The sequence below is a fragment of the Falco naumanni genome, chromosome 6 (assembly GCF_017639655.2).
Source record: "Falco naumanni isolate bFalNau1 chromosome 6, bFalNau1.pat, whole genome shotgun sequence".
Classification (NCBI taxonomy): domain Eukaryota; kingdom Metazoa; phylum Chordata; class Aves; order Falconiformes; family Falconidae; genus Falco; species Falco naumanni.
This window is the reverse complement of record NC_054059.1, coordinates 74,646,961-74,674,741: the sequence shown is the minus strand read 5'-3', so window position 1 is coordinate 74,674,741 and position 27,781 is coordinate 74,646,961. Positions and strand designations below refer to the sequence as shown.

General features: G+C 49.6%; 1 protein-coding gene across 1 annotated transcript; it reads left to right on the top strand.

Annotated features, from left to right (window-relative positions):
- Nucleotides 1-110: 110 nt before the first annotated feature.
- Nucleotides 111-27,458, top strand: HADHA (hydroxyacyl-CoA dehydrogenase trifunctional multienzyme complex subunit alpha). The gene is made up of 21 exons (XM_040597781.1): nucleotides 111-367; nucleotides 3,597-3,638; nucleotides 4,816-4,857; nucleotides 4,944-5,014; nucleotides 5,819-5,952; nucleotides 7,169-7,307; nucleotides 8,332-8,451; nucleotides 8,536-8,638; nucleotides 11,958-12,080; nucleotides 12,750-12,868; nucleotides 13,600-13,656; nucleotides 17,349-17,458; nucleotides 17,743-17,877; nucleotides 18,538-18,709; nucleotides 19,422-19,508; nucleotides 22,030-22,170; nucleotides 23,407-23,475; nucleotides 23,867-24,062; nucleotides 24,947-25,061; nucleotides 25,647-25,792; nucleotides 26,952-27,458. Exons 2-21 carry the CDS (start codon nucleotides 3,626-3,628, stop codon nucleotides 27,095-27,097), a joined length of 2,238 nt encoding a protein of 745 aa, XP_040453715.1. The 5' UTR covers nucleotides 111-367; nucleotides 3,597-3,625; the 3' UTR covers nucleotides 27,098-27,458.
- Nucleotides 27,459-27,781: the final 323 nt, after the last annotated feature.

Genomic DNA, 27,781 nt, shown 5'->3' with positions numbered 1-27,781 from the left:
CCCTCCGCAGCCTCCGGGGTGCCCGCCGCCCGTCCCGTAGCCCCTGCCCGCGCCCTCCCGCGCTCCCGTCCTCCCGCCAGCCTCCGCCGCCGCTCGGTACAGACCGAAAAGTTCCGAGACCTCGCGGTGAGCGCGAAAGAGCGAAGGAGGCGGGAGGCGGCTGCGGCGCAGGGAACAGGCAGCGCCGCGGACAGCCGCGGGCGGGGCGGGGCTGGCGGGCACCGCGCGGCCAAGCCCCCGGGCGGCCTCTCCCTCATTCGACCTCGCGCGCAGCTAAGATGGCGGCCCGCGGTGCGCGCTGTCGGCAGCCTGAGGCGCTTCGCGGCCGCCGCCAAGTACGGCCCGTCCCGCCACCCACCGCCCGCGGGTGAGCCGGCGCCTCCGGGGCGGCGGCTGCCGCCTCCTGCGCCGGAGGGGAGCGGGGGGCAGGTGGTGGGAATGGGCGCGGTCTCTCGGGGTGGGATAGCCACGCGTGAGGGACGGGGTGGCGCGGGGCGGTGTGCCCACGCGCGGGGGTGGGGGGCGGAGGGCAGGGTGTCACGGAGGGGGTCACCGGGTGGTGTGGCCTCGGCTGTCAGCGTACGGCGTGTGAGAAGCGGGGAAGGGTCTCTGAGGAACAGGGCGGGGGTTCTCCCTGGGGGAGCTGTGGGGTGGGGGCTGCCCCCGCGGGGGTGTCCCTGCGTGTGTATGTGTCCCGTAGGAGGGATGTCGTCCCCACGGCCAGGGAATCGCGCAGGGGGATCCTTGGTCTGTGCCTAACCCATTCTGCCGAGGTTTCCCCAGGGCGGGGCTCGGTGCCTCGGTGTTCTGGGAGGCCACGGGGTGGGTGGTGCCCCCCCCGGGTGGTGTCCCCCCCGGCAGGCTGGCTTTCCTGTGCCTGGCCACGGCCCCTCTGTCCTCGCGTATTTTGGGAATGTGCGTATGGCTCTGGGGGGTCCCTGTGACCCTGCATTGCAAGGGGGGGAGAGGCTGGACACAGACCCTCCAGTCAGGATTGTCCTTGGCACGTGAGCTGATCCCCGGGGAGAGAATGTCCTTATATATATGCGTGTCCCCAGTGCCCCAGTTTGCATGCCTGGCAGGGTGGGGGTGTCCCCGTGTTGTTGAATGTCTGGATCCTGGGGCTGTCCTCCAGCCACGAAGGCATGTCAGTGGGAAGGGGATATCCCCACGTCCCTGCACCATGGGAAGAATGCCCCCAGGCACTTTATCATTTCCAGGTGTCCCACAATCTGTTCATTTTGGTACACAGACATTTCAGCCATTGACTAATGCTCCCTTGTGATCTGCAACCCAGGTGGGGCCTTGCCTTGGCAGTCTCTTGCTTGCTTGGAGTACTGGGTTGTGGTGCTTCCTTGCAGAGCTTCCAAAGTGAGGAGTCACCAGGTACCCCTAGCAAAGCTAAAGGGCAAGTCCTAGAGGCACTGGAAACCAGTTCTTGTTTCTGCACTTTGAAGGGCTTCAGGATCTGCTATCAATGTTGACCTGAAATCTAGCAGTGCTTCATTTAAACCTAAACCTGGACTTGGCAGTGCTAAGTTAGTGGTTGGACTCAATGGTCTTAAAGGACTTTTTCAGCCTAAATAGCACCCATCTTATGTGTGGTGTTGGAGCAAGGTTTTACTTGAGCTGGTTGCTCAAGGAGCAGCGTGCTGCAGTCTGTAACAAGCAGAACTGTGGTAACTCCAGTGAGTGCTCAGGCTGTCATTGGTTGGACTCATGTTATAACTGGCAAAATTCTTCATTGCATACAGTCCTGGAGCTGTGAGGATGCTGTCACTCACCATAATTAATAATGTTGTTCTGCCATAACAAATTGTTTGTTAAACTGGATGCAAAGCTCGCTAGGGCAGGCCAAAAAGCATGCAAAAGGCAGCAAGCAGACAGCATGAGCTCGAGAGCTGGCTGTACCTGCTGAGCCACATGCCATGGGCTAGCAGGTTCCCAGAGGGGATAGGAAAACTTAGTTTGCCAAAACTTTCCTGTCTCACGGCTCGCAGTTTGGCACTCTGTGCCATCAGCTCGCAGATACAGGCTGAAGGTGTGGGTGGTCGTCCTAAGCTTCAGCTGGCTTGCTCTGCTGGTGCTTGTCTTGGTCCAGGACTGCAGGAAGGCTTTTCCCCTGACCATCCATGGATGCTGTTCCCACTTCAAGGGGTATGCCGCGTCTGGGTGAGTGGAAGGGTAGGAAGGGGAAGTGCTGGACAGGGAGGCAGCTGAGGAAATAACAGAGGAAAGAGAAAGTGGGAAGAAACCAGTCCTGGCTGGGGTGTGTGAAAGGGGTGTTTTCCATTCTCTGCTGCATCCAAATTCATGGCAAAATCCTGAGAGCAGCTGTCTGAAGTGTCGGCATCCCTGTGTTTAGATGGTCTTTTAATTGGAGTGAGTGAAGTAGTGAAAATGGGATCAATATCCAAGGCTTTTAATTCTAGAATGAATGTAAGTGAAATAGTGGAAGCATACATCTGGCCTGCTGCTGCTTCCTTAAGCGCTCAGAAGGGGGATTTTTCTGGCTCCAGTCTTGGCAAGTTACCATCGTACTGCTGAATGAATCAATGTCTAAAGCAGATGTGCTGTGACTGTGACCAAGTAACTGTGCTTTTAGTTGTAGACGTGGAAAACATATTCCATGTCTACGACTAAAAGCACAGTTACTTGGTCACAGTCACAGCACAAATATTCTGGCCTTTAAAATAAAATACTGTCAGGCTAAAGCAACCTCACTTAAATATGAAGCAGCTGTTACTCTGATGACAGTACCTTTCCCAAAAGAGTCTATATTAAAATGTAGTGAGATGTGTTCAGTTGTGCCCTTGATATATTTTTTTTCCCTCCTTCATATCTCTTGTTTTGCTAGAACTCACAGGCAAAATGGAATTCAAGGTTTAATGTTTTCATGGAAGCAGTTTGTTTGGAAACTGATATGAAAGAGGAAAGCATGTTAGACCATAGGAAAAGGTTAATTAATCCATTCCATTTTTAATTGACGTTGTCTGTTTTGCACTCGGATGTATTTTTTACTTCGTAGTCAATGCCTTGCTCTCAGTAAATGTTCCCACATCCCAGCCTCAGCAGATGCATGGCTGAGGGTGTGGAAGAAAAACATTATCACTTGCCTTGCAGCTGAGATTTGTTTGGTCTAATTCTTCCTGCTGTGCCTTGCCATGTGTAGCCATGCAGGATTGAAGGGAATTAATTCAGTAAGAGTTCAGTCCTTGCCTTCTTTTTAAAGCAGTGGGGCTGTGTGGCTTTTATTGGGTTAAAATGCTGCTGTTAATAGCATCATATTCTGCTGAGGAGCATCTGTCAGCAGAGAAATTGTTGTCAGACCATGCTTGGTTTTGTGGGGAAGTAAATATTGGTGCTTCTTTTCAGGTGTACCTGACCTTAGCGCACAAAAGGTTTCAGAAAATTAATGTTGGCTACAGAAATCACAATCTGGATATTGTTCTAGGCAAAAAATACTTTAAAGTAGCTTTGGAGTGGAAAGCAGTTCACTCTTTGTTTATAAAATGATATTGTGGGCACATGACGGACACATGTATACCCAAATCTGTTCACCCGGACAGACTGACACTGAATTTCCGTCCCCACAGCGTCGCACCGTGTATCCTGGGCTCAGGGAATGGAGCACAAAGGTCAGTCCCTACTGCCAGCACTGGAGACGAAGTGGAAAAAGGGCCAAAGTGCAGTGGAGCTCCAGCCCTGACCCAGTGTCACGGGGCTGTAGGGAGAGGAAGCACCTGTTGGTGAGGTGCAGGCTGAGGTTTTAAGCTTGTTTTCCCTGTATTGGATTTTCTGTCTTCTTGCTGCTGAGAATGGGAATGTTTCATTCCTAAACATTTTATCAGCATTGAGCGGTAGTTTTCCCCTAGTTAAATGGCTATGTTCCAGTTGGTAGATGCGCATATGTAACGCTTTTACTAGATTTCAGACTTAAAGCAGCTTTGGCAGGGATTCAGCCTAGATCTGCTCTAGAGGATTCTCTTGGTCAAGATCAAGGTCAATTCAGCTGAACTGAGATTCATTTGTGTCTTGAGAGACCATCAGGCCAAATACAATTTCTCATTAGAAAAAGGAGATCTGGGATTTATAAGGTGGAAAGTGGCATTTCACTTATGGACGGATCTTGTTCATACCATGGCCTGAGTTTTATGGGTGCTTTGAAACAAGACAAGTTTGTCTACATGCTTCCATATGCAATTAGTAGAGATGGATTAAGTATTTTGTTTATAGATGGGGAGGCAAGAATAAATATTTGCTGTGCTCTTTTTGTTGCTCACCAGATGTATACCCTGAGATCTCTGAAGTAATACTTGGGGTGGCACCATTCACTGCCAGAAAGAGTGTGTTTTTGTAGAAATATTCTAAGGCAGTTATGTTTGATTTGCAGAGAAGCTAACTTGCCTGCTTGAAACTCTCTATAAAGTGCAGCAATGTCTCTGGTTTAGGGTGTGAAGAAGCGTTGAACTCTGCATACTAAAGGCAAAACACCCCTGGGTGCCACCTGCTTCACCTTGTCAGCTCTTTGGGAAGAAGGCTTTGATTATTTTTTCTTTGTGCTTGCTTTGGCGTTGCTGTTGTTGGAAGCCCTAGTGTGGAATCTGCGCTGTGAAGGTCACTTCAGTAGTGTGGAATCTACTGAACTCTGGTGGTGGCACAGGTCAAGCCATAAGTGAAAGAACTGGCTTGTACTCGGATTTTCCAAAACGCTGTACTTGGCACATGAGGGGAGGTGGGAGGATGCATTAATAAGGGAGAGTTAAGCTGAGGCTACTGAGAATTCCTTTAATACCTGCAATATCTTTTCTTTAGGTTATGCTTGCCATAACATCTCCACCTCCACTGCTCTTCAGAGTAAGTGTAAAGCTTTTCTGTGTGAGTTCATCCTCTTTCTTAAAATCCACTGAGCATAAGCTGATAACACATTTGTTTGTTTCCAGCTAGAACCCACGTTAACTATGATATCAAAGGAGATGTTGCCGTTGTACGCTTCAATTCACCAAATTCAAAGGTACTGTTTTAGCTGGCTGTGGTTAATAGGCATAGCAATGGAAATGGTAGGAATAGCAGTCATACAGCGAAGGCATTGAAAAATCTAATTTGAGATTAAAAACTTCCCTAACATGCAGCCTTTCAAAGTTGTGAGCAAAGTAGAAATAGTAAAATGAGCATTAGGATGTTTAATGAGACATGTGAAAATGCCTCATGGAATTATTTTGTGTGTACTAAGCTAACTTGTCTCTCACTGGCACAAGATACTGTTAAATTTTATTAAGGTCTTGGATTCAAGACAGTTAGGAGAGTGTCTGTTACATAGAAAAAAAACCAGCTTAGAAGCTCATAAAAATCTGTGTTTAAGGTCACAAACCCACTGTTGGTGAGGTTAAGGAGAAACATCTTAATAAAAGATTATTTGGTGACCTGCTGCAAGGCTTCATCTTGGAGGTGTGGGTTTTTGCTCACAGTATTATGACTTAGAATGAACTATTATAGCAAGTCTGGGCTCAATTTGAGCACCCCAGAAGTGTTACAATTGTGCCAAGTAGTGGTCTGGCTGTTGGGTGAATTCCTGGATGGCCTAGTCTCACCACCCCGCCCCCCCCACAGAAGGCAAATCTTGAAAGGCTGTAGAGCTGCTGCTCCTGCTGGCTTGGAAAATCCATTCAGGCCTGCCATTGGTTTTGGCTTTTTGGTGTCAGTCTGTCTTCTCTGCAAGTTTTCTGATGATGTGACGATTGAGTCCAGTACTGAATCAGAAGTTAAACTGTGCTGTCTCATGGGCTCCCTATTTACAATGCTTATTTGCCGCTTTCAGGTGAACACTCTGTCCAAACAATTTAGCTCGGAGTTTACCGATGTAATGAATGAGATCTGGGCCAATGAAGCTGTCAAAAGTGCCGTCCTCATCTCTTCAAAGCCAGGTTCTTTCATTGCTGGAGCAGATCTCAAGTAAGTACAGGGCATTAGAAATTATGCTGATGGAGCTTTCTCTGAAGTCCAGCATCCGGGGCCAGCAGTCTGGTGTGCTGTGAAGTCTGAGCAGTTTGTTGCTGACATCTCCCCAGGGGCGAGGCAGAGGCTGGGAATGAAATCTGTGTCCACAGAGTGCCCGGCTTGCTCAAGTGAAGTTAGGACCTTGATAAAGAGGAACATGACACTGGCTGTAACACTTGGTCACTCCTTCCTGTGTGCTGGAGTGCAGCCAAGGAAGCCTGTCCTAGCTCTGGGATAAGCATTGTCCTTTGGTTTGGGATGCAACAAGAGCAGATAATTTATATGCAGGACTTCGTTTAAGCTGGGTTCGAGTGCCTGGCAGTCTGCCAGCATGGCCCCTTGATTAGGCAGGATTTGGCGCTCTGCCACGTGGAGCATCTGAGCAGCCTCCCAGGCAATTCAGCATGCATAACTTTTGTAGGTTGTGGGACGACCTGTGTGGGTCCTCTCACTGGGACCTGGAGTGCCGTTGGCTCCTAGTCCTGACCTAGGGCAGGACAGAATAGTTGTTTAAAGATGTTAAAAGCCAGAAAGCTCTGAGGAAGGAACGTAAATTATAAATAGACCCTTCAGAACCTTTTTGGCTGGCCTTATTCAGGGGCAGAGGCTTGATATATGTTGTGGTGGGAAGGAGGCAATAGGTAGAGCTGGTAAGCAGAGCAAAAGAACAGGCTGTGTTTGAGGTGTCTGCTGGTCTCAACACTACGAGCCTCTTGAGTTGTGCCTGCCTGGCAAACACTGCTAGCCTCCATGAGAATAATTGGCACAGGGAGTCTCTAATTGGCAGAGTGCAACATCAGAGCACTGGCCATCTGCTCCTCTAAAAAGTGATTCTGGGCTCCCCCCTCCACCCTTCCTGGCAAGTGCTTTGAGGCTTCCTATGACCCTTCCTCCTCTCCCCCAAAGGTTTTCAAAGCTCTGACACAAGGAAACTCATTCACTGCCTGCAGGCACAGCCCAGTGTCAGCGTGCAGTGACTTAACCTACTGAATTTAGTAGTCTTCCTGTGTTGTCTGTTAATCTAAGACTAGGAGATGAAATAGCTCTTGCCTGCCTGTCAGTCACTGGAGCTTTGTGGGAAAAGAGAACAAACTCGTTGAAGCACTTCTTATTTTACTGCTGTTTTCCCAGTGCTTTTCCAATTCTGATCAGCCTTTCTGCCTCACTGCAGCATGCTTGAAGCCTGCAAGACTTCTCAGGAAGTGACTCAGCTCTCTCAGGAAGGACAGAAGATGCTAGAAAAAATTGAGCAGTCTCCAAAGCCCATAGTTGCTGCCATCAGTGGGTCCTGCCTGGGAGGAGGACTGGAGGTACTGACCAATTCTGGGTCTGACAAGCAGGTGTGGGAGTTGATAGCACTGGTTCTCTAAACTATACAAATGATGCCTGCAGGGCCACTTCCTGTGAGAGGGATTTGAGACCTGATGGGGGTTCATTACATCCATTCAAATGAGTTTGTAGCAAGTTAATAGGTTGCTTGTGCTTCAGGGCTCTGCCATGCTAATTTTTCTGCTTCTGTTGAGAGCAAGCTAATGAAATATGAATCTACATGGGCCAGGCTAATATTTAGATAAGAGCGTCCCAGGGAAAACCGGCTGTTTCCAGCAGGCCTTGGATCTGGATAAATGCTGCTGGCAGAGTCCAGGCTGGAAATTGCTGCTTTTCAGATGAAGCAAGTCTCGTATCCCAGCACCTTCTATTCTTTAAAAGGTTGTTGCAAGACAGATGAGTGCAGGGAACCTGGCCAGGCTCCACCCAGGCCTGCAGTACTCTGCTCCATAGCTTGCCACTTTGACTGGGTGCAATATTTGCTTCATAACCTCCATCTAGGATTTTGTAAACTGAAAGAGACTTGCAATTTCTGGAGCAAGGTTACTAATAAAGCATAATAACCTTGTGGGATTGGAGTTGCTTCAGTCTTGTGCTGATTTCTCCAGCAGTCACAGCTTTTTACAAGCACTGTGGTGTCAGATCTGGACTTGGTGATCCAGTGATAAACCAAGAATCATGGCTGATGTGTAAATGGGACCATGCTGTCAGCGTAGTGAATGAATTTAGTCCTTGATGGTCTAGATGAGATTTTAAAATAGCTTGGCTCAGTTTGGTAGTTTCATGTTCATGTTGTAACTGCTTGCTGTCATCTGCCTGTTGCGCTCTTCTTGCTGGAAGAAGCCATAAGTGAGCCCAGAGGGAATTTGGGCAGTTGAATTAGGGAGCTGGAGTAGGGTTGTGAGGAAAGCTGAGGCAGTGTGTGTAATAGACCTTTGTGATGGATGCCCAGTTCTTCTGTGGCCTTTGACAGGGAAACCTTCAGTTTTCTCTTCCTTTTCTAAGGTTGCCATTGCCTGTCACTACAGAATAGCAGTAAAGGACAAGAAAACAGTTTTGGCAACACCTGAAGTGTTACTGGGTCTCTTGCCAGGAGCAGGGGGTACTCAGAGGCTGCCAAAGATGGTAAGTAAGAGGAAAACTTTACATAGTAGCCTGTTCTGCTGCATGGCATGCTCCTGTTCTGAAATCCCCTTTCTGCCCTTCCAGGTGGGACTTCCTGCTGCCTTTGATATGATGCTGACGGGAAGGAACATCCGTGCTGACAGAGCAAAGAAGATGGGTCTGGTTGACCAGTTGGTGGACCCACTAGGTCAGACGTGATGCCTCTGAGATTCCTGATCTGCTGCCTGTCAGTTAATCTCTCTACCTTACTGAAATGGGTAGAGAAGCCATTCATGCAGCCAGAAGTCTAGTGGGGACAGAATATTGGGACTGCAAAGTCCTTGCTATGCTCTGCAGTGCAATCTCCATTCCTACCTTAGAAGCGTATGCATGCAGACCTGGAATCGTCAGGCTTCTGCTAAAGCTGAGTGACCAGGGAAAGGTTAACATAGAGGGCAAGCCTGCTGGCTCTTGCATAAGCTAATTATACAGATAAGAACCTGCATTCCTCATTTATCATGTTAGAGGGACAGATTACAATCCATAATGAAAGGAGAATAGGTGACCAATGTCTGTATTTATGCAGCCTGTAAGTGTTAATCTGTGACAAGATCTTGAGAAGAAGCCAACTCCCATGGCTTAGGTGCTCTGAATCGCCCACTGACTTTCAGCTGGGTGGAGCAAACCTTGCAAACTGCAGACTTCCAATTGCTGAGCAGGCTAGTGAATAATTTCTTGCTTCTGCTGTTTCTTCGATAGGGCAGCTTTCTTGGAAGCTGGCTGGAGGGGCAAGCCCTCCACAGCTGCCTTGGAGAAGTCTGGGCAGCTGTGGCCAGGCATCAGAATGGAAACCACTTTGCCAGCTGGTACTGCCATATAGTTGCAGGTTGCTGGCTTGGTTTTCCCAGGCAGAGCACAGCCAGAGTACCTTGGTGGCTCTTAGCTCCTGTAGTGGAAGAAAATAAAATAAAAAGATGCTGCTGCCTACTCTGAGAAATGCAAGGGAAGCCTTTGTGTCTGTTCTGTCTCGTGTGCCAGTGTTCAGCTGGATGAGATATCCTTAGATCTATTCTCGCTTTTAGAATGGATCAGTGGTACTCAGGCTTGAATTAAAATTGCTTGAACAAACTTTACCACTCTATACTTGCTTAAATGTGAACTGGCTTTTAAGAGCCACCAAATGTGGCTTTTTATACCAATGATTACACTGGCTTGCTTAAAGGAAACCTGAACTTTCTGAAGAGCTGTTTGGAATCCTGGCTGAGACTAGATAAGCACATAGGAGGAACACAAAAACAAATTATATGCAAGCATTAAGAGTCATTCCTCCTTCATTCAAATAGCAGCCAGTGCCAGAAGGCTTTCTGCTGAGTATTCACATGTTCATTCTCAATGTCTGGGGGAAAGCAGCTTTAACTGGGGTGATGCTTTAACTGATTGTAGAAAGCTTTTGAGAGACAGCATTAACCAGGAGGCAATTTCATGGGGTGCAATCAGTCCTCCTTCAGCAGAAAGCTTTACAGCGTTCTCTTGATATATTTACTGCTGTGCCCAGATCTAATTCTGGCGTGTGCCATTTATGCAAAAAAGCAGATGTGAGTCAAGAGCTTGGAGTTCCTGGGTTAGGACAAAATGTTGAGAGGCAACCGCAAGTAAAGTAAACCTGCAGACGTGAGTTTGACCACGTTCTTTTCTTCAGCTGTAGTATCAAAGTCCAGTGCCTGTTGGCATTGAACACCCAAGCTAATGGGAAGAGGTGGTCAGGTGTTCACATCTTGTAGCACATCAGGTCACTAAAGCTCAAGGTCTCAGGCATGTTGCTTTGAAGTGGTGGAAAGAGAATTTGAAAGCTGGTAAGGTTTGGGCTCAGAAATCCCAAATGCTCTCAAATTTCCAATAAATTCTCTGAAATCCACTGTGTATTGCTGAAACATAGATTATACAGCAGCTCTGGATTCTTTTCTGTGCTGCCAGTAAAATGAAATATGCTGTTTTGTTTGGAGAGTTTTTGCCCAGGCTGGCCCTGGCTTACTGCCAGGGTATGAGTGAGACTTCCCAACAGGGAACTTTCATGATCTGGTTAAAATGTATGTGTTCCTTTACCTGCTGCTTGCTGAGAGACCCTCCAAGAGGCAGCATCGCCTGGGGTCTGTGGAGTATACGCTCTCAAGATTTTATGCAGAGAGATGAAATCTTAAAGTTGAAGACCTCAGCTTCGGGTGGAGGGAGAGAGTAGTGGGAAGTGAAGGAGCAGGGGGGTTCTGTTTTTTGTTTTTTAACTGTCTTCTGTGTCAGGGAGTAGTTGTCTGCACTGGTGTTTTCTTAGCTCTGAGGACTTTGTGCAGCATCTGGGTGTGGTTGGGGCAGTTTACAGTGGAGGTTAATGAGGTTGCCGAAATGTAAGGATGCAGACTTGTAGCCTCATCAGGTTTGTTCTGCTAGTTCAGGGGCAGCCGAAGACTGCACGTTTAGCTGCAGGCTCCCTGTGGTGACCCTGTGCAGAATCACTGGGCATTGCTCTTTCATTAATGACTCATTGTGTTTGCCTCTAGCAATCTTACACAGCTGCCTTTTCAACCCTGTACTCTGTGCTTCTGCAGTGATGGTACAAGTCCTGTGCTTGAAATTGTACACCCATCCTCAGAGATTACTAAAACTTCATTTTGTGGTGACTTGCTTTGTTGTTTGTGGGACAGCTTTAAGTTAGGCTAGGTGTTACTGTGTGTTGCACTAGGTAAAGCAAGTGAGAGATTTCCTGCACCTGAAGTCAAAGGTTGAGGTTTCATTGGACATCAGCTCCAGTACAGGTAATTTTCAGGGGCTCAGTGCTTCGTAACTGTTGTCGGTAAGTTTACGAAGCAACAGTGTTGGCACAACGTAGTTGTGCAGACTTACCGCCTAAGAAAGGAGAGGTGCAACAAGGGGGAGGGGAAGCAGGACACAGGTTCTGTTGAGATACACATGTCTGCAATTATGCAAAGTAAAATGTTTTGCTTTGGGTTGGGTTGAGGAATGAAGAGCACAATTTGCAAAAAGATGGTCAGGTGCTGAAACAGGGACCCAAGAGGGGTGGTGGGGCCTCCATCCTTGGAGGTGTTCAGAGACTGGCAGATGTCCCTGAGCAACCTCATCCAATTCCAAAGTAGGATTTAACTTTGAACTTGGCCCTGCTTTGAGCGGCAGGTCAGACCAGCTGGCCTCCCATGTCCCCTTCCAACCAAAGCTATTCCACGGTACTATGAAAGCAGCATTGATGTTTAAGTGCATATGGCTGTCTGCTCCCATTGGGAGCAATTTTGGCATTTCTGTATAATGCCAGGTATATTAAATGCCTTGGCGTTTTCATATAGGTGCCTGTTGAGCCTTTCCATCATTGTTTGTAATCAAGATAAGTCAAACAGGTTGGGGGAACAGTGGTAACAATTCGAAGGAACATCATGTTGCTGTCTCATCCTTGCTTCTCCACATTGGCATCCATCAGCGATAACTTCTTGTGCATTTCATCAAGACTTCTTTTGTATTCACAGGGCCAGGCACGAAGGCTCCAGAAGCACGAACAATTGAGTACTTGGAGGAAGTAGCAATTGGCTTTGCCAGAGGACTAGCCAACAGGACTGTGTCTACCAAAAGATCGAAAGGGCTAATGCAGAGTAAGTGTGAGCATCATGGCCAAATCCCAAGGGACTCTAGTTGAGTATAATCCGTCTTTGCTTCTCAGGGGTATATTTGTACTTCTACTTAACTTTGTTTTGAAAATGGAATTATTTCATGTTGTAATTGTCTCTTAAGCCAGGTGGGTTGGTAGAGAAAACATTGCTCTGCAGACCTGGTCTTCAAGTAGTGTTGCCAGAACTGTTCATGGTGGCTCCTGAGGTGTACTAGAAGGGAGCCAGGCCTCGGGGAGAGAGCAGCAGCTACCTCCAGAGGACTGTCCATCTTCAAAGATTTAGTAGCAAGTTCTGCACCAAGCTTGTGTAATCAAGTGGGAAGAGGCACATGGGTCTGCTCTGCACTAACCCTCTTTAGCGGAGCCCTTAGGCAGTTACCAGAGCCCAGAAACTATGCCATCTTTGTGTGAGTTCTGCTCCCCAGAACTCAGTCTGTCACCAGTTGTATTAGGAGGATACTTCAGCCCTAAATGAGGCTTGTCCGTGGAACAAGTGGTAGAAACCCTTCTGAGCAGGCCATGTTACCTGTGGCTGAGTTTCAGGTGCATGTTTCTATTGCAGATATGCAATTCACATCTATACGTTTTAATCATTTAAAGGCTGATTGTGCATATAGCACTGTGCTGAGACATGTTTTGTCCCGTCTTGCAGAGATAACAGACTATGCCATGGCTCTTCCATTTGTGAGGCAGCAAGTCTACAAGACAGTGGAGAGCAAAGTTCAGAAGCAAACCAAAGGACTCTACCCTGCTCCACTAAAGATCATTGAGGTAACCCCTGCTGCGAGGCATAAGAAACTGTAGTGAAGGTGGGTCTGTGGGATAACTTGGCAACAGAGGGAAGATGGTTCCTTCCTCAGAGTCAAGCCACAGTGTCCTGATCTTCACAGATGATCAGACTTGATGAGAGCTAGCTGTGTGGTGTATCCAGCAAGAAGGAATGTAAATAAATTCGGAATAGCTTCCCAGAATATGATCACCATTTTATTTGGTACCAGTAAGGGGTAGATCAAGAATCCCAACTGAGGGAAGGCTTAGCTGGAATACTTTGTGAAACTTTCAGCTGCAACTTCTCAAGGTTTCCTGTACAGTTTCTAAAGAGTTGTGCTGAACCTGTTTGAAGCTAGGGAAATACAAATTGCTTTTTCATATAGCACTAACCACACACTACTTTGAGGGTTAGTCTCGTGAGTTACACAGGCATTTTATTACTTGCAGACACTGTCCATGGTTGAATCCTTAAAGTGACTTTTCACTATTTAAGGTGTTGCTAAGACTTCTCTAAAACCTGTGAATGCCTCCCTCTGACTCTGAGAACAGTGACATTTCAGGAATACAGTCCTACTGACAACTGCTGAAACGACAAGGGATGTGTAAAAATTAATCTGATGGAACACTCCTTGCCATCTATCCTGTGCTAGAAGGACAAGGTGATTCATAGCTCTGCAGATGTTGGCAAACATGACTTCAGTGGTGTATCTTTATTGTTCTTTTTTGACTAGGTTGTGAAGACTGGTCTTGATCAGGGGCGTGATGCTGGATACCTCGTTGAATCCCAGGTAAGGAGATTAGATCCCTGGGTAGTAGTCAGTAAATTGTGTAGTTGGGGGGGATTTGTGTTTGACCACACACAAAGGATAATATTCATCATAGGCTGCTCAAAATGGTGTCTTACTCCCTGCCCTTTCTTCTGACAGTGGGTCTGTGAAAAAGGCCTGTATTGAACAACAGAACTGTTTGTCAGGATTATTTGTCTGTGAAAACAGTTTGTGCCTTTTCTCATTCCTGTCTGTTATCTTTCTGAGTGGGAAATAACCAGACAGAGTTCACCGATCTAGGTTTCACCTAACAGGACTTTGATTCGTCTGTGTTTGAGCACTGTTTGGGGTTTTTTTTCTGGTCGTCAGATGGGACAGGTAACCTGGAGATGTGGGAGTTAGCACTCTGTGTCATCAGTGTTTTCAGGCAGTTTGGTGCAAACAAGTAATTTCCTCCAAGAATTAACTTTCATTTTTCCAGTGCTCTGTTTACTCTGTCACACTTTTTCACAATCACCTTTGTTCAGGGTGTTGATTCTCCATTATGCTTGTTCTGCTATTTGTCCTGTTTTCTAGGCCAGGTACTTTGTGCTGGTCCTTTTTCACCCATTGATAATTCTGGGTGCTTCTGAAAATTAGGTGGTTTTTTTTCAGTAGTAGTTTCTCTACTAGAACAGGACTTGTCTCTCCTTATCCCTTCGTCAAACTTAGCTACTTAGTAGCCACTCCACTCAGCATACTGACTAGCACTGGCCACTCAGGGGGACCTCATCAGATGGGAGAACTGGGCAGACAGGAACCTCATGAAGTTCAGCAAAGAGAAATGCCAAGTGGTGCCCCTGGGGAGGAATAACCCCATGCACTGATTCAGGCTGGGGGCCAACTGATTGGAGAGAGTCCAGCAAAGGATGATTAAAAGGCCTGGAGCATCTGGCACATGAGAAGAGGCTGGGAGACCTGGGACAGGAGAAGAGAAGACTTGGGGGATCTTACCAATGTGTATAAATTCCTGGTAGGAAGCAGTAAAGAAGGCATAGCTACACTCTTCTCAGTGGTATCCACTGGCAGAATAAGAGGCAACGGGCACAAACTGCAATGGGAAATTCAACTTCAGTATGCAAACCAACCTTTTTTTTTAAGGTGATTGAATGCTGGAACAGGTTGCCCAGAGAGACTGTGGAGTCTCCCTCTGTGGCAATACTCAAAACCCGGCCAGACATGGTCCTCAGCAGCCTGCTCTGGTTGATCCTGCTCCGAGCAATGGGGTGGGACAAGGCGATCTCCACAGGTCTCTTCCAGCCTCAACTGTTCAGCGATTCTGTGATTCTGTGAAATGAGTCTCTATTTAATTCTTCCTTTCCCTTCAATTCTTTAGTTTCCTGGCACATTAGTTGAGTTTAGCACCAATAATGACTGTTAAGGGTAATAAAGTCCTTTGCGTTTTAAGGCCCAGAAGACTTCACCTCTTATTCTGAGTGCTGCTTTTCCCCTTTGTAGGTCCAGCCAGTGGTGAGACTGAGCAGGTATTAGAATCATAGAAGAGGTGTCCTGTCGCTGAGGTGTAGGTACACACACATACATGCTCACAAACACAGAGTACACACACAGCTGCCTGCGCAGATAGCACAGTGCCTTTGCTGCTGACACCCACATGAACACAAACCCCTCGCAGGCATGGCCAGCGTGGATGATCGATGCTGTTCCTCCTGGTGGGCTGATCAGAATTGAAGTTCATGTGCAGCAGCAGTAAGTGCACATATGTGCGCATGCATGCACAGCCCTTTAGTAGCTGGCTCTAGGGGTTTCATCTGTCAGCTCATTGGCCTCAGGGCCCAGTCTGACTAGCTGCTGGCACACGGACCTCATGTCCTAAATGCCATTCAGTCCTCCTTGGAGTTTGCTAGTGACACACATGGGAAAATAGAAATAGAGTTTACTATGGAGGTAGGACAGACTCTGGTGGGCAGGTCATGGGCTTGGGCAGGCAAGCCTGCTCACCAGTGGCTTGCTTATGCGTGACCCTTTTATTCCATGCACACACGGTCTTTGTTTTCCCATGCTTGTTCATCCTCAGCCATCTTGATCCCTCCCTTTCTCTGCCCTTGTCTATGCCTTAATAAACAACCTGCCCCTAATTAGTTTTTCCTCACCAGTCCCAGTTTTGCTATGTCTGTACTCAAATGCGTTATTTCTGATACTGAAGAGGTGATTCTGGCTGTGTGCGCTGTCACTGGTGTGGTTACCTGGGTACTCCAGCTCTGCAGACCTGACTCCCGAGAAGACCCACAACACTCCTGTCTGAATATCTGTGTTTGGATCATCTCGTGTTGCTGCCCCTTAACTGCCAGTGAAATCCATCCATCCACCCCCCTAGTACTAGCTGTAACTTTCACCAGCTTCTCACACTGCTGTCACATCCTGCAGTCTTTCCTTTTGTTCTCTTCTGGTGACAAGATCCTGGTCTGAGATGTTGCTATCTGTCTCCTACCTTAACAGAGACATCCTGGGTTCTGTTCTGATTATGGATTCCAGCCACGTTTGGTCTGGTGCTGAATAAAAGGCTTAGGATACTCTGTTCCTTACAGAAAAGAATGAATGTTTTTTTTCTCAAGAATAGCAGCAGGATGGAGATCTTTCCCAGAACCCTCTAAAGAATAATAAATGTCGGTGTCGTGTCTTTTGTTTAATGCCTCCCTTTTTCCCCTAAGATAGGAGAGCTGTAGATTCTTTTACAGGCTTTGTGTTTCTGATATTTTAACGAGCCTCGAACTCACAGGACAGTGGTTGAAGGAAGATATAGCCGGCTCTAAACTACATTGCGTTGGTGGCTTTCCTCAGCTGACTTGGCTCAGACAACATTAGTTTTCTGTCGCCTAACACTGTCTTTTGTCTTCCTGCCTACTTTCCTGTTTCATGCTGAGTACTGGGAAGTTATGCAGGCCTTAGGTTTTGTTGCCTGTCTGTGATCATCTGGCAATAGTATCAGGCTACTGCTATCAGTGAGAACTGGCCCATTTAAAGATTTTTCTCAAAGCCTGAGTGCAGGGCCCTTTCACCTGGAAGCTGCTGGGGCAGTGGCCCCAGCTAGTGCAGGATGCATGCAGGGGAGAAAGGGTCCTGTGTCACTGAAATACAGTCCTGGCACTGGGGAAGTAGAAGTGACTCCTGCATTGATCTCATACAACCCTGCAGCTGCTGGCTGGCCGAGGCTGCCAGGTCGCTTCTGGCTTACCATCATGCCAGTGAACTGCCAGGGAATGCTCCTCCCAAAGCTGTGCTGGGAGAGTGGAAATGAGCTGTGAATGATTCTGTGGATAGGAAGGAGGTGGACGTGGAAATACTATGGCTGCATTTGTTCCCTGGCAGAACCCCTGTCCTTCCAGATATGAGTGTTAGAGAGGTACACGCTCTTTCCCGTGCTTTAAATTATATTGTTTATGAGGAAGGACATTGAACAAGCAGGTTTTTACTGCTTTCTGGCATCCCATGGGGAAGGTAGTGGTGCAAAGTGGGCTGTGCTTGGCACAGAAGGTGCGCCTCTGCAGAGGATATATACGCCCTGTCCATTCTTCCTTTTCTAACCAGGTTACTAGTCTGTGCAGCTACATGGGTGGTCGTGCTCTCCCCTTGCCATGTTTTTGATGGGTGTATGCTGGAAGTGAGACAGTTGTTAAATGCCAAACCTCTCTGCTTCTCTCTTCCCTTTCTTCCAGGGTTTTGGCCAGCTTGCAGTGACTAAGGAATCTAAGGCGCTGATGGGGCTTTACCATGGGCAGGTGCTCTGCAAGAAGAACAAGTTTGGAACACCACAGCGAGAGGTCAAGTAAGTGGGATGCCTGAAGGAGCAGTTGGAAGACCTCTGCTAAAAGGCTTTGGGGACCCAGTGGCCTAGCGTCCTGAAAAGCAATGTAGCAGAGCAGAGAGATTTTCAGCCTCCAGAAGGCTGATCCTCTGTAGTTTGGAGGTCTCGCCCACGAGTGAAACCTTCTTGCATAACCTTGCTAAAAATTGTGCCTGGGTGGACAGGGTCTGTACGAGTCTGACAGCAGCAATGGAAATTCAGCTATTTTGAGCTTTGAATGTGTCCCCTGGTCCTTTTCTGTGCAGGACTTTGGCAGTTCTGGGAGCAGGGCTCATGGGAGCTGGGATCGCACAGGTTTCCGTGGATAAGGGCCTGAAGACCATTCTGAAGGACACAACACAGCAAGGCTTGGACAGAGGGCAGCAGCAGGTCTTCAAGGGGTATGTGAGTTAAAAGGAATTTGCTCAGGATGGGTTGGGACTGCCTTTAGTGAAAATACACCTCTGCTTTCAGGCAGTCAGGAACTTCATGACACCTTTGTTCCTTTGGAGTCTTCTACCATCAGATGTCACAGAAATGCTTTCTTTTAAGGTTGCCCTATGCAGTGTGCTGGGATATTGCTACAAAATAGGCACAGTGTATTCAGCCTTAGCTCCTTAGGTAGGTAGATGACCTAACAGATGACTGCTTTAGCTTTTAGATTTAGCAGTAGCTTATAGAGCTAAGGGGGGAGGGAGTCGTCCTGGCTGCCTAAAGGCCACGTGTCAGGGGAGGCATTGGGTCAGTCTTCTCAAAAGCTGGATTTCTTTCCCCTGTCCTCCTGGCTCAGCAGTAATGGTTCTTAGCTGTGCATAGTCAGGAGTGTCAGCAGCTGACCTTCAGACTAATGTACCAGCTGAGTTGTGTGAGCAGGGCTCTCCTTTTTCCATATGGAAGGAGGGGCCAGCATGCAGAATGACAGTTATGCTGGATTGGAGATGGTGTCTTGGGTCCCAGCTCCAGGAGGGAGGGAGGAAGGGAAGGGTGCCCTTGGCATTGTGGTGCACCTCCAGCAGTCTGGGCTGGCCTGCTCAGGAGCTGTGACCACTGTCCTTCCCTAGGCTGAACAGCAAGGTGAAGAAGAAGAGTCTGACATCGTTTGAGAGGGACTCCATTCTCAGCAACCTTATGGGCCAGCTGGACTACAAGGGCTTTGAGAAGGCAGACATGGTGATCGAGGCTGTGTTTGAGGACATTAACATCAAGCATAAAGTGCTGAAGGAAGTGGAGGCCGTGAGTATGGGTTCTGAGCCTATGTGGCCCCTGTGCAGTGGAGGCTTAGGGTCATCCTGTCCTGTGCTGTTGGGTTTGTCACATCTTTGCGCTGCAGTTTGGTGCTTGGTGCAAGTTTCTTATGTCAGTACGTGGGTGGGTGTCAAGGGCAGTCTTCCTATTTGCTAAGGATATTTGTTGCTTAATAAGGAGACCATAGTTCTTAGCTGAGTGGGGCAGTTCTGACACAGTTCCGACTCCTGGGAGCGGCTCCAAAAAAACTTGCATTTGTCTGAGCACATTGATATGACAGTAATGTCTTTTGGTATCTCCAGAACTTACATTCCTTTACCTGCTATCCCTAGCTTGCTGCCACTGCTTTTTTCTGTTCAAGAGCATGCCTGGGGAAATAACGGTATTTGTGAAGGAGCTGGTCTGTGCACCTTTCTGAAGTCCCTTTCTGCTGGTCTAATGTGGTTGCAGTGGTCTGGCAGAAACATGGGGGTTCTGTGACTAATATTGCAGGCCTGGGGAGAGTTCAGGGGAAGTCAGGTTTGGCTGAGTTGGGCTGCTGCTTTAGAATTAGTTTCTAGTGCTATCTGCCCTGACAGAGAAAATCAAGTTTGTCTTGTTTGTCAGGGTTACCAGGTGCTGGTACTGTTCCTCTCAGCGCGCTCTGTATCTGACTCTGGAGCCTGTGCATTTACACTGCCTCTTCCACCCCCTGCCACAGGTGATCCCTGCTCACTGTGTCTTCGCCAGTAACACATCTGCCCTGCCAATCAGCCAAATTGCTGCTGTTAGCAAGAGGCCAGAGAAGGTGAGTACCCAGTGCCACGTGCCTGCTATGAGTCCACTTTGCGCTGAGGTGCCTGTTGGTGGCAAACTGGCTTTGCTGTAGGTGAGCACTGGGATCTTTTGCTTCCTCCTCAGAACATGACACAGCTCATCCTCTGCCACCAGTGCAAGCTTTAGACAAAGAGCTTGAGATCTTTGAACAGGCGAGAAAGCGATGAAGGTGTAGGCTCAGAGTGTGATGTTGGCAAGGCAGGGTGCAGCAGGGAGGTCATTGCACTTCAGGAAACATTAATGCACGTGGGGGCAGAGAAGCTGTGGAGAGACTCAAGCTGAGAGAATTCCAGCCAAGACGACTTCCGTCATTTTGGTAAAACAATTGGACATAGGAGTGACTTGCCACAATGGGAAATGCCTTCTCCTTCTTGGAGAAGGCACTAACCTAGCAGCAAAAAGGGAAGAGAAGTCAGTGACTGGAAACTGAACTTGGAGATGCTGAAACTGAAGCCTTGGTCAGCCATGGAATCAGCTCCTGAGGGGACAGTGAATTTTTCTGTCTGGCTCTATGTGATCCATGTGAACAGGGTACCAAGGGCAACATAGCAGCCTGTGGCAGAGCTTTGGAGCAGAGGACTTCTTCATCCCTTTCTTTGAAGGGATGCCTCGCCTTACTGTGAGGGCAGCGAGGCGCTGGCCCAGGCTGCCCAGAGCAGCTGTGGGTGCCCCATCCCTGGCAGGGCTCAAGGCCAGGTTGGACAGGGCTGGGGGCAGCCTGGGCTGCTGGGAGGGGTCCTTGCCTGTGGCAGCGGGTGGAGGGTGGGGGGAAGAACTAGATGGTCTTTAAGGTCCCTTCCAGCCCAAACCATTCTATGCAGTCTAAACGACATGTAAAGTAACTACATCCTCATCCCTTAGCCCAGGCAAGCGTAGCTGAGTAGGAGCACTGCTTCATGTGGAGCAGCCTGCCCTGAGGGAGGCGCTTGGTGGAATTACCAGCTGAGGGGTGTGAATGCACGAACTGGGAGGTGTCAGCTGCATGCTGGTTTTCATTGCTGTCTGTGACTGCTAAGGGTACCTGTGATATCTGATAGAGTGAGGCTGGCAGGTGTGGCACTGGCCCTACAGGAGACCTTCACCCTTCAGGGAGCAGCAGCAGGAGACCAGACACGACACTGCAGTGTCTGAAGTACCATGAAGGATGTGCGTGACCAGATGAAGCCTCATTGTGAGGACTAAGCATTGGTCTGGAGTGGCCTTGATATAAAAAGGGCCCCTCATTTAAAGAATCTGCTTTGCCTGCCTGGGGCTGCAGAAAATGCAGGGAAGAGCAAGCAGTTCCCCCTGTGAGATAATCCCATCTCCCTCTCTAAAACAAGTGGGATGGAGAGACAGCAGCCTGGGGAGGAGAGGGAAGCTCCCTAGTTCAGCTGGAAAGTGTTGCACAGATGCAAAACCACAGGTACCCTTGGCTGGTCCCCTAAACTCCTACAAGGGACTCAAGCCTCCCAAGGGCAGTGTGTTGCCTCTGCTGCTTGTCTTCCTGCAGAAGTTCTGTGGACATCTGCAAAGGTCATAGAGTAACAATATATGTGTCCCAACTGCTGGAGGTTCCTGTGACCTTCGTGAGCCTCTTCCTAGTTTGCTGTCGGACCGTAATTGCATTAGAAATGCACACTGAGGCTTACTTGTTCATACTGGCAAATAACATCCTCTTGCTGTATAAGTTGTCTGTGTAATGACTCTTTATAGGGAGACTAATAGGAAACTAATTAGCGTATTTTCTTTAATTAGTTTTGCAGTCTACAACTTTCCTGCAAGGAGACTCTGACTTATACAGATCTTGGTGCCAAGTGTAGCTTCCAGGAGGCATGAAGGTGACATGCTGATTACATGGTCATGTTAAAGCGAGGCACGCAGCCGAATAATCTCTGCTTAGATGCTGTTCCCAGGGGAAGGCTGCACTTACCTCTATAATTAGTTTCTGGAAACATGCCTTCTTGTCCTCAAATTCACTTCATCACTAAAAAAGAAACGAAGCATTCACAAGCAGAATGCAGGGACTCCTCTCAGCATCTATGTCTTGACTGCTGTTTCACTCTCAAAATCCAGAAGCACCACCACTGAGGTGAGGTGTGTGGCTGCCCTGCCAGCTCAGATAGTTCCTGCAGATCACGCAGAGCCTGTAATTTGCCTGGGAACTGGGCTTGGCTAAGATTCCCAGGCAGGTTTTGCTGCAAGACTGTTAACAAGTACAGAGAGAGCTGAGCAGCACTCTTAGTCCTGTAAGCATTGTACCTTAATTCTCACTGAGGCAAGAGCTGTGGAGCATGGGCATGTTCTCAGGAAAGCCAAGGAGAGAAAGGGAATTGGAGAGCACTCCTGTCAGAGAGGGATACAGTAGAGCATGTGGCTGAATGGGTAGTACACTGTGGTGGTGGGTCCTGCAGCCCATGCTGGCCTGCTTCCCTCTGCAGCTGGACACTTGCCCAGCAGATTACTCTGGGAGCCAAAGTCTGTTTTAACCCTGAGTTCTTCCTTCTGCCTAGGTGATTGGGATGCATTACTTCTCCCCTGTTGACAAAATGCAGCTGCTGGAAATCATCACCACAGACAAAACTTCGCAGGACACTGCTGCTTCTGCTGTTGCTGTTGGCCTCAAACAGGGCAAGGTTGTCATCGTGGTAAAGGTGAGGGAGCACTGCACAAAATATGAGCTGGGATAATAAATAAAAGGGCAAGATTGTGCACTGAGAGGTGGCTGAAACGTAACAGTGAATACACTGGCATTAGTTACTCGTGCTGAGAATTAAAAATGGAGGTTAGAAGGCAGGTGCTGAGGTGATCCCTCAAGTGTCCTTTAGAGCAGCGATGAATGGCCACAAGGCACAGGTGCCAGCATGAGGAGCTGGCAGTCCTGTTCCGTATAGCTTCCAGGAGGCTGAAGTCTGTAGTGGCATCTGAGATGGAGCAGAGTCCAGGCAAGACACTTGCTGCCTCTTCTCCCTGGCAAGCTGCAAGGACAGAGGGTCAGTGGCCAGTAACCCTCCTCTTTCTGGGTTTAGATCTTCTGTAAGAGAGGGCAGAAATACACATGCAAGTGTAGAGAGACCTTGCACAGCAAGGTAGTAGTTGAGAGCAAACTGCTGTGGCCCCTAGGAGGAGGCAGCAGAGCCTCAGAAAGCCCAGAGCTTTGAGTCGTTTGTTAGGCTGACAGCTGCTGGTGAACACACAGCTCTCCAAATGGAGCTGGTCTTGTGCTCTGTGGTAGAAAGCATCAGTGATGCTGTTTCAGCTGTGTGGAAGGTTCAGCCCATAGGCTAAAGGCAGTTTGAGTGTATTTTTGGATTGGTCTTTCCACTGATGCATGAGGTTGCCAGCAATGCTGAGCAGGTCTCTCCTGTGGCGCTGGGAAAACCAGCTTGTCAAAAAGTGCTCTAGGCATCTCTGAAGGCCAGTGGAGATACCGTGCTGCTTCTCTAACCCTCATCCCCCCATTGGATGCCTCCCTGAGTGGCAGTTTGCAGCTAATTTTGTTGCTTCCTGACTCTGAGCAGTATCAGCGGTGAAACAACTGGTTTATGCCTGTTTCACTTGTGCTGAGCACCCTTTCCCTCATCAGCCTGTTGGACTTTGTGAAGCAAGGGGGTTTCTGCAGTCTGCTTGGGACCTCAAGGCACTATTTCACATAAAAACACTCTGGGCTGAAACTTCCAGGGAGTAAGTTCATGGAGGTCTTCAAACGCTACCGAGCCCTACAGGGGAAAAAAAGTGATTCTAGCAGTCACTAACATCCTGTTAGAAATGGAGTTTGGTGTGCCTGAACTGCAGCCTGGGCTGTGAAACGCAGTTCTTGTCCTGCCGAGAGAGGCCGTGCTCCTGCAGTTCGTACTCACCTGCTTTCCTGCTGCACTCCTCTTCCCTAGGACGGGCCTGGCTTCTACACCACGAGGTGCCTGGGGCCAATGCTGGCAGAAGTGGTCCGAGTTCTGCAGGTGTGTATCCTGTCAGCTACTGAGCATCCACCAAACAGTTGTGTAAACTCTGCTTCTTTCTTGCCCCTGATCAGGCTGACCCCAGCCCTGGCTAAGAAGGGAGGTGGGTCACCAGCCCTGGTGCTCCTGATTGTCCCCAGCCTGCTCTTGGCTGAGCTGTAGTCTGATGAGACCTGGCATGGGCAGTAATGAGGCTCTTTCCTCCCCACGTGGCACCAGAGGAGACTCAGTGGTGCAAGCACAATTACACTGCTCCTGTCTGTAGTCAAAAGGCTAATGGGGCTGCTGGTCAAGGTCTGTGGCCCCAGATGAGCGAGGGCTTTCTGCTCCCACACTGGTTTTCCAGGAGTGTCGCCCAGAGATACTATTGCTTCCCCTTCTGTTCCTGCAGGAGGGCATTGACCCAAAGAAAATAGATGCCATCTCTACAGCCTTTGGCTTTCCTGTGGGTGCTGCCACACTGATCGATGAGGTGGGTGTGGATGTGGCCACGCATGTGGCCGAGGACCTCGGCAAGGCCTTTGGCGAGCGCTTTGGAGGAGGCAGCATTGAATTGTTCAAGCTGATGGTGGAAAAAGGCTTCTTAGGTGAGATGCTAGGCTGTTCTAATCTAACATGTCTCCCCTTTGTTCAAGAAAAAGCGCTAGCATCCATTAGCCTCTGCTGCCTCAGGCGAGAGCAGTCAGAGAACATCCCTGGGGATGGGTCGGGAATCCCTCCCAGCTGTACCCTGGGTAGGCCTTTGGCTGCAGCCAGACCTTCCTTTGCAGAAACAGCAGCAGCAGGCAAAGATGCTGCCCAGAGCAAAGGCAGCAGACAAGATCTCCCAAACCTGTGTGGCCCCTTTGTGAAACTTGCACGAGTACTCTGGGACACGGAGAGCAAGTGACCGGAAATAAACATGCTCTAGTGAAGCAAGCCTGAGCTGAGCTTTAGAAGCTCCGTGCAAGGAAAAATTCTGTCTGTGTCCGCCTGGTAGAAGCTGTACCCCGGTGGCACTGGGTGCCAGAGGCAGCTGTGTCTGAGCACACCAGGACAGAGCAGCACCTGTCAGTGGGACATGCACTTGGACCATGATGGCTCTCACCGGCCAATGACCATGGCTGTGATCAGACTCCTGGCAGTGAGGGCTGCTCAGGAGATCTTGTCACCTCTGTCCCTTGCTCCCTGGGACTGTTGTCTTTTTGCTGCTGTAACCACAGAAATGGTGGTGTTATTTGACTGTCCTCTGGACCTACTGAAGGCATTGGGGCCTGGCAGAGTGGCAACATCTTGCCATGGAGTCAAGGCATGGGCCCCCTTCCCTCTGACCTCTGTGAGTCAGCTTGCTCTGAAGTGCAGAGGCAGTGCCTGTGCTGGGGGGAGCTGCTCATTCTAACAGAAGCAGAAGTCACAAGAAGATCAGAGCAAAGGCCTTGGGAGCAAAGGGGACGCATGGCAGGATGTGACTGTCTCCTTTTATCGCTGGCAGGTCGCAAGGCAGGGAAAGGCTTTTATGTTTACCAGGAGGGGGTGAAGAACAGGAACGTGAATTCTGGCATGGATGAGATCTTGGCGCGGTTCAAAGTGCCGGCCAAACCTGAAGTGTAAGTAGCTGTGCATGCTTGAGTGGTGGTGTGGGCTGGCTCTCACCCCTGCCCAGCTCCTCCTGCCTCTGAGCAGCAGCACAAGGGCTGCACCAGGCAGCACTGGGGGACATCGCTAAACACTGAGTCACTCCAGGTGGCATTTGGTTGTTCCCAGCTGGCATGTATGGGCAGGTTGTTGGCTCTAGAGAGCCTGTGCTAGCAGGAATGGGGTGTCCTCAAAGTTAAAAGCATTTGCCTGGGTACGTTTGCAGAAAGCTTTTCTTGTGGTGGGGCTTGTCCAGGCAGGTGGGTTGGTGCAGCCTCCGTCATGACCTTCCTGGTGTTGGACCTGTTGTACAGCCTGGTGCTGAAACCTCTCCTGGAGCAATTTCCATCTGGCCTGATCAAGCCTTTGCCATTCTTAGGCAACTGCTTCATGACACATCAAGAACTTAATCCTTATCCTCACATGGATAGGAACGCTCCCCAGTGAGAAACCATTCTCTGCCCTTGGCCTGGCTGTCTCCCACCTGTGCTGGCTTCATGTGCTTCTCCATCCAGCTACTATTACCTGCACAGCCCTTACAGACTCTTTCCTTGCAGCTGCACTGATGAGGACATCCAGATGCGCTTGGTGACGAGGTTTGTGAACGAGGCAGCCATGTGCCTGCAGGAAGGGATCCTCAGCAACCCTGTGGAGGGAGATATTGGTGCTGTGTTCGGCTTGGGCTTCCCACCATGCCTGGGAGGTGAGTTACTGCAGCTGAGGTTTGGGCTGGGCTGCGTGGCTTGGCTTGAAAGCTTCGTAGTGGACTTGCCTGGTGGGCTCTGGCTGCAGTCAGCTGTTAAGGCCACGTTTGAGCTGCAGTCTGACAAGCCTGAGCGTCCTCCCATGTAAAGCCTGAGCCAGAGAGGTTGCTCCAGTGTTCCACCCTGTGAGGTGGTGGTGAGCCTGAGAGCTGCTGTGAGATGTTTCCGCCAGGACCCTGTGGAGTTCCTCTGCTGCTACAGCTGTTTCACAGAGCTGTGGCTGGTGGGGATCAAGGAACTCTAACCAGGTCATTTGCTGCGTCTTCAAGCTTGAATAAGAAGGCGGAGTCATGCTGGCCCCAGCCTTGTCAGCCCTTCCTGTGAGAACTTCAAAGGAAGAGCTTTTACCATACCTGACAGTCACAGGGGGGTAGGTGGGGTGGGAGACTTGCAAAGGCCCTAAATTTTGAAGAAATGCCTGGCTTGCTTTTGTGTAGCCGCATGGTGCCTGGTGAAAAACAAGGCCCTGGTATCTCATCTCTTGCCACTGCTACTTGCCTGGCTGGGTGGGCAGGTGTCTTGCAGCACTTCTAGAAACCTGGGGTCTCATGCTGCACATGATGTTGAAAAATGGTGCCCAGGGACCCAGCGGTTCCCCCCTGCCTGCCCTCACGTGGCACAGATGAAGCTGAGCTAGTGACTTCAGCCATGGTGTACAGCACTTTGCAGGCCAAGATATTTGTTGGGCCCAGCCATGAGCACGGGCAAAGTCCTTCTTGACCCAACGTGGTGGGCAGCCACAGCCCGCACAGTGGGTGAGGCACGAGCTGACACTTGGTTCACAACTGAAGGATACTCGGGGCTCCTGGGCATGTGGCAGTGCTTCGGCCGAGTACCTAGCACTTTGCCTTCTTGAGGCAAGCTCAGACCAAAGGACCAGTGCCAATCATCTGTCCCCCAGTTTGTCCCCAGCAATTGAGTCTGTCTCCAGTCGGTGCTGGTGGGCCGGCTGGGAGCAGAGTCCTGTGTTGCCCTGCTGAGAGACTGGAGGTCTCTTTTGGAGCAGGTGGGATCGGCCAGATCCAGCACTTTCGCCCTTCCAAGCACCTTGGTGCTTCTTGCTTCCTCAGCACAGATGTCCCCCCCTGTCCCCGGCAGGTCCCTTCAGGTACACGGACTCCTATGGAGCCAAACAGCTGGTGGACAAGCTGCGGAAGTACGAGGCCGTCTATGGCAGCCAGTTCACGCCATGCCAGCTGCTGCTGGACTATGCCAACAGCCCAAGCAAGAAATTCCACCAGTGAGCATGGCCTGACACCAGCCGCCCATGATGCACCGACCACTGAAGCCGGGCCCACGGGCTCTGCAGCGACACCCTGTTCCCTGTAGGTTAATCTCCAAAGCACCCAGGGGAGGGAGGGAAGGAAGGAGGGTGGCAGCAGACTGCCTCATGGCTTCTACTCGTTTCAAGTGCCTTATCAGCTACTGTGTGTTAGGCACCCCCGTCCCCTGCCAGCGTGGGCCTGGTGCCTCCTTGCTGGAAGGGAGGATTTCTTCTGTTTCACCGGCGGAGCTCCCGGTCTGGCAGGCAGCATCCAGCACACGGCTTGCCTTGAGGCCTTGCCTTTCCATAAGCTTCCAACCAAATAAATCCCCGTCTCCTGCATTTGGACTCCATGCCTGCTTCTCCTCCCCTCTCCCTGGGGCAGCAGCCTCTCGGTACCAAGGAAGGGAACCACTCAAGTTGGAAATAAAGCGTTCAGGCAATCCTCTGGGGTCTTCTCTGTGCTTGCTGGCTGAGAGACCCACAAAGGGGCTGCTGGCCGTTGCCAGAGGGTGGGGAAAGGCAGGGGCTGGCAGCAGTGCAGAACAAAGACCAGCTCTGTCACCTCTGCCATCAATCCGGGTCTGTGAGGAGCCTCGGGCTCTTTTGTCTGGTCCTGAGTGCTGCTGCCGGGTTATCCTGGCAGATGGACCCGCCTGTAATT